Genomic DNA, 6483 nt, shown 5'->3' with positions numbered 1-6483 from the left:
CCTTGTCTCTGGTGATCTTGAAAGAGGTAAAAGTGGCCAAGCCATCTGCCAGGTACTGCTCTGGCAGAGTTTGATTCTCCTCTCCCACATAATTTACACTAGTGACACTCCACAGCTGGGCCAGATCTTCTGCTTGTGTAAATGTGGAGTTCGTCTGGGTTTGCATTAATACAACTGAGATGGGAATCAGACCTGTCTGAATGTGAGCTGTCATGGATGTCATGGACTTTAATGAAGAGGAAAGGAAGGCAACGTCTATTGGAGAAAGGTGGATAATTAATTATGGGTGAATAATCTGCACCCAGTCAGTTTCCTCAGGGCACCTTTGATTTCCTTGTTCCTCATGCTGTAGATGACAGGATTTATCAGGGGGGGCACCAAGGAATAGAGAACAGCCACCACAAGATTCAGACCAGGTGTTGAGCTGGAGCTGGGCTTCACGTAGGCAAAGATGCCAGTCGAAATTAACAAGGAGACCATAGTGAGATGAGGGATGCAGGTGGAGAAGGCTTTGTGCCGGCCCTGCTCAGAGGGGATTCTCAGCACTGCTCTGAAGATCTGAACATACGACACAACAATGAAAACAAAGCAGCCTAGGTCTAAAAGGGCACTAAAGGCAATAGCCCCTGTTTCACTCTGGTATGTGTCAGAGCAGGTGAGCTTGAGGAGCTGGGGGATTTCACAGAAGAACTGGTCCACCTCGTTGTCTCCACAGAAGGGCAATGCAAATGTGGTCCCGGCGTGCAGTGCGGAGGAGAGAATCCCACTGATCCAGGCACCAGCTGCCATTTGGACACAAGCTCTTCTGTTCATCACCCTCTCGTAGTGCAGTGACTGGCAGATGGCGACGTATCGGTCGTACGCCATGACGGTGAGAAGGTAAAAATCTGCTAAGAGGAAGGAGAGGAAGAAAAAGACTTGTGCAACACATCCAGCATAGGAAATGGACCTGGTGTTCATGAGAGAGTTGAGCATGGATTTGGGGAGGGTGACCGAGGCAGATCCGAGGTCCAGGACAGACAGATTCATCAGGAAGAAGTACATGGGGGTGTGGAGGTGATGGTCGAGGGCTATGGCTGTGATGATGAGAAGATTCCCCATCAGGGCAGCTAGGTAAATCACTAGAAACCCCACAAAGTGCAAAATCTGCAGCTCCCGAATGTCAGAGAATCCCAGGAGAAGGAACTCGGTCACGGTGGTTCGGTTGGACATTTTCATCCTCAGGACGCTGTGTGATGGCTGTGGAGGGAAATATACGAGTGAGGGCCAGGCTGAGATCAGTAAAATAACTCTCCTTTTGTCTAAAACTACCTCCATATCCTTGAGTCAGATCTTTAGCTTCTGCAGGTTGGTGTAAAATGGGAATGGGGGTGGGGCAAGAAACCCACTGTCTCCACCAGAGCTATTCCTTGTTTACACTGGGGTGAGAGACAGCAGAATCAGCTCAATGAACTCCCGTGGAGTTACTCCTGGTTTACACCACAGTGAGGGCGAGGACAATTAGGTACGACTGCTTTTGAGGTGTTTGTATCCCTCTGCCACCCAGAGGCGGGCGAGCTCTGGATACCGGTGTCTAAATCTTTCTAGCCTCATTTTCCTGAGGAGAATCCGGGGCCTGGCTACCCACATCTGCTGCCAGGGGCCCTGCTGTGAATCCGGGGTAATTTCACTGGAAGCCAGGGAATGACTGCGCATTTATACTGCTGTAAACGGGGGCAGCGTCTAGCACGGAGGTGACCAAGCCCAGTCGTGATTACTCAGTGAACTTGGCCCCGTCCCCTGCTCTGTCTGTGGTTCCACCCTCGCTGCGAGAGACTCGTTCCGGCCCCTCCTGCATCTCTAACCACTCACCTAAACCCTCCTCCAGAGCTTGGCAGAGAACCCAGGAGTCCTGACTACCAGTCCCCCCTGCCCTATCCCACTACACCCAACACCCCTCCCCGAGCTGGGAACACAAGTGAGGGTTTTTCACCCCCAGAGGCCTCCTGTAACCACTACCCCAGGCTGCCTCGCAGCCCCTCTCTGCCCCGTGATGCTCCATGGCTATCAGCACTGCCGGCTGAGAGCGACAGCGGAGCGTCCTCGGCCAGCGAGTGGGAGCGATTCTCCGGTGGGTGCTGAGGGTGCTCCCCGGGTGTCGGGAAGAGCCCAGTCCAAGTCCATGCATCAATGACTATTTAATTACTGATACAAAGGAAGCAGCTTCCACAGGAGAGTCTGATCCAGTTTGAAATCAGAATAACCCAGAGCCAAGCGTCTCGGTCACACTCCTGTAAAGCGGGAATTCCAATCCCTTCTCATGCTCAGTCAGGGGGAGGAATTGAACCTGGGGCTGTCACATGCCAGCCGAGTGCCCCAGCCCCTCAGCTCCTAGTTATGGGGAAGGGAACAAAGAGGAGGGTCCTTGTCCATATGAGAAACAGACCTCACCAGTTCTGGGTCCTCTACACACTGGACTAAATGTCGTCCCAGAGCCGCACACAGAACCCAGGAGTCCTGGTCCCAGCCCCCTGCTCTAACCCACCTGATCCCACGCTTCTCACAGAAATCTGACAGACAGAGCTAACGGCAGACATAGAGATACAGAGAGCCAGAACCAGACACAAACTGATTAGATAGATTGATAGATTGATGACAGATGATGTAACAACAAACTATCATGGAGAGACAAGTAAGGAAAGCACACAGACAGAGCGTGAGAGAAACACAGAACTAACACAAACTAACAGGCAGAGAGAGAAGAAACAAAAACTAATAAAGAGAGAAGTACAAACAAACTGTTAGACAGATATAGAGAGAACCAGTAATAACAAATGAATATAACAACAAGCTGAGAGTGTTTGTCACAGTTTTTGGACAATTTTCCTTTAGACTCCTCAATCCATTCTAAAATGTATGTGTGCCCCCACTCCCCATAGGAGGAAACTGAGGCACGGATATACTGCCATCTCTTTCTTAAGATAATTGCTTCAGATGCCCTCTGTTTCTCATGCCCAAACTGAGCTGATAGTGAAAAAATACATACCATCATTTACAATCTTGTCCATAAAGTGCCACTCTGCAACCCCCCAATAGATTTCATTGGAAGAGCAAACTCACAGTCCTGGTCTGTGTGGAATCCTCCCCGATTGAGACGGCTTCTCTCCAGCTACAGACAGCTACTGTTTATCCCTATCTCTCTATCCCCCCACACACCCCTCCATCCATCTGTCTCTCTATCTAATGCCCCTCTCACTGTATTATGAGCAGCCATTCCCCCTGACTCTGAGGCTGAGCTGCAGGAAAAGCACTGAGATCTGTGCTGTCTGCAGATGAGCAGAGCGTAAAACTTTGCTGCTGCGGGAAAATGCTTTATCCATGTTTGTTTTCGAAGGGCTCGTGGGACTCACTCCCTGGAGCCCCGCACAGCCCAGAAGCAGAGGCCCAGAGGCAAGAGTTAACGTCTCTCTGCTCTCTACTTTCCTGAAGAGTTTCCAGAAACTACAATAATCAGAGATACAGCGAGGCAGCAGGGGTTAGAGGAAAGATTGTCAGGCAAACACCAGTGGCACGCAGGGCTGTGCTCCAGACATTGGGCATCAGTTCCTAGCTGCACAATTTTATTTGACCACGTCTGCTTGTTGCAGATCAGAGGAACCGTCTGCCTGGGTCAGACCTTTGGACCATTCCATCCCATATCCTGTCCCTGACACTGACCAGCACCAGCTGATTCAAAGGAAAATCTAAGATGCCCCATAGGGGAGAATTCTTGAATGCGCTACCCAAGGCGGAGTCTCCTCACCATGGCACCCATCAGCTAGTGAATGGTCTCTGCCCCGAGGAACATCACTTTCTACCCCTCGTAGAGGTCTATCTACCCGGAGCAGCTCTGGTAAAATTAATGAAAGGGGATTTTAGCTGAATTAAGTCACACCTCAAAGTAACACCTCTCTCTGGTCGAAGTCGGCCATTGTTTCTTACATGTCATAATACCTCCCGGAGACACATTACCCTGTGGCTCTGAAACAATCAAAGAGGAGACCGGTCCCTGCACAGTCCATCCCAGTGTATAGCTTGTGATGGGGCTAGCATGCCCAGTGATGGGATTTCCAAGGTTGCCTGCGGATATTTGGCCATCAAATTCCAGTGTTTTACTGGGGATAGGGCTTCCCTGTCCCCTGGGTGAAAATCTCAACACATAGATGTAAGATCAAAACCTGCAACTCCTTTCTGGTGACATTTTAAGGTCATTATTCAACTTTTCAAAGGCATTTTGGCCCCTAAAGTTACTGATATCTCCCTAGTGGGATATTTTGAAAAAATTCCTAAGCAGGCTTGGCACCTAATTCCCATTTGATTTCAATGGGAGTGAGATGCTGACTCTGCTTAGGGACTTTGACAGCTGCACTAGGCACCTATCTGCATCTTAGGCCTTTCCAAACCTGGCCCACCGTGTGTTAATATCTCGCTGGTGTGAATGTGAGGAGTAAAAATGGATGATAGACCTAATGGGTCAGATCCTTAGGTATTTGGGTCTGGTGTTTGGCTGCTGTAAATTGGTGTGGGCCCATTGAAGTAGGTGGCACTGTGCTTTTTTACATCAGTTGAGGATCTGGTCCCAAGATGTGACTCTTATTCCACTCTTATTTACACTGCAGTAATTCCAGAGTCAATCCTGTTTCTTAAGACACTTAAGGCCAGAATCTGAGGTCAGATGAAATGTGAAGGTTCATGGACTGATAGAGTTTAATGCCAGAAGGGTCCATTAGAAAATGTGGTCTTCTTTCCTGCATCTCACAGGCCATTAAATATCACACAGTTACCACTGTTCTGAGCCGAATAACATGGGTTGTGACTAAAGCATGTCCTACGCAAAGGCATCTGAAGAATCCAAGAAGTGGAGAATTCACCTCTTCCCTACGTAAATAAAGAGTCCAGTGGAGGGTAATGAAAATGACAAAGGGTCTGGAGCACAAGACTTAAGAGGAGAGGCTGAGGAAACGGGGATTGTTTAGTCTGCAGAAGAGAAGAATGGGGGGGATTTGAGAGCAGCGTTGAACTACCTGAAGGGGGGTTCCAGGGAGAATGGAGCTAGGCTTTTCTCAGTGGTAGTAGATGACAGAACCAGGAGCCATGGTCTCAAGTTGCAGTGGGGGAGGTGTAGGTTGAATATTAGGGAAAACTTTTTCAATAGAGGTGTGGTGAAGCACTGGAATGGGTTACCTAAGGAGGTGGTGGAATCTCCATCCTTAGGGATTTTTAAGGCCCAGCTTGACAAAGCCCTGGCTGGGATGATTTAGTTGGGGTTAGTCCTGTTTTGAGCAGGTGGTTGGACTAGATTACCTCCTGATGTCCCTTTCAACCCTCATCTTCTATAATTCTATGAAAGACTGATACAATATAAAATTAAATGAGAAAAAATATAAGACTGAGATTGCCAAAAGTCATGAGGATTGGAAAAAGCATGGGAAAATCCCACCTAATTTTCATGTATTTTAATGTATTCTTGTTGTTCTTGTTGTTGTTAGTATTAATTTATTATGTCACTTTTACTGTGGTTATTACAACATTGGCATTGGGCTAGACACTGCACAAACACATAATAAGTAACCTGAAAAAGTTAAAATCTAACTAGACAAAAAAACTGAAGGGTGGGAGCGGAAGATAAGAGAAAGAAAATGGAAAGTAAATGACAATCCTCATTTATTTCCTTTTCCTTGGCTACACCCATGATGAACACAGACTGGGGCAATCAAACATCTGTCAGAGAATTCATTCTCCTGGGATTCAGAAATCTCCCAGAGTTACAGACCTTTCTCTTCCTGGGGGTCTACGTTGTGACCATGGCCAGGAACATCTTCATTGTGCTAGTTGTGGCTGATCAGCACCTTCACACCCCTATCTACTTCTTTCTGGGTCCTGCTTGCAGACCTGCTACATCTCCATCATCCTGCCCAGGACGCTGGCCAGTCTCCTGTCTGGGGACAGAACCATCTCAGTCAGTACGTTTGCTGCACAAGTTTATGTTTTTGCTTCACTGGAAGCTACAGAATCTTGTCTGCAGACTATGATCAGTATTTAGTGGTGTACAAACCACTGCACTGTGCAGCCTCTGAGAACGGTCGGTTCTGTCTCCAGCTAGCGGGCGGGTCTTGGATAAGTGGCTGTTTGGCTCTATCATCATCATATCATCCTTGATGTCACTATTAACGTTTTGTGGTCTCAGCAAAATGGGCCACTTCTTTTGTGATTTCACCCCAGTAATAAAACTGGCTTGTAGTGACACCATCCCGATCGTGCTTTCAGAATTGACCCTGGTCTTTCTTTGCACTCTTGTCCCATTTCTAAGACATCTGCTGTTCAATGTTTGTATCATTATCACCATCCTGATATTTCTTTCTATCACTGGTAGACAAAAGGCCTTTCCCCCTTCCTTCTCTCACCTGACTCTGGTGGCAATGTTTTATGGGACCATAGGGATTTTCTACATGTTACTGAAATCTG

The 6483-nt window shown here is 47.9% G+C and overlaps 1 protein-coding gene across 1 annotated transcript; it reads right to left on the bottom strand.

The window, feature by feature from the left end:
* Positions 1–276: 276 nt before the first annotated feature.
* On the bottom strand, positions 277–1218 carry LOC137145528 (olfactory receptor 14A16-like). Its single transcript, XM_067536387.1, has one exon. The coding sequence runs from the start codon at positions 1216–1218 to the stop codon at positions 277–279; it is 942 nt and encodes a 313-aa protein (XP_067392488.1).
* Between the last annotated feature and the right edge of the window lie 5265 nt (positions 1219–6483).

The sequence above is a fragment of the Emydura macquarii genome, unplaced genomic scaffold (genome assembly GCF_026122565.2).
Source record: "Emydura macquarii macquarii isolate MOO-44397 ecotype Brisbane River unplaced genomic scaffold, CSIRO-AGI_Emac_v2 contig_3537, whole genome shotgun sequence".
NCBI lineage: Eukaryota > Metazoa > Chordata > Testudines > Chelidae > Emydura > Emydura macquarii.
Note: the sequence above shows the minus strand (reverse complement) of the source record. Positions and strands in the feature narration are given on the sequence as shown.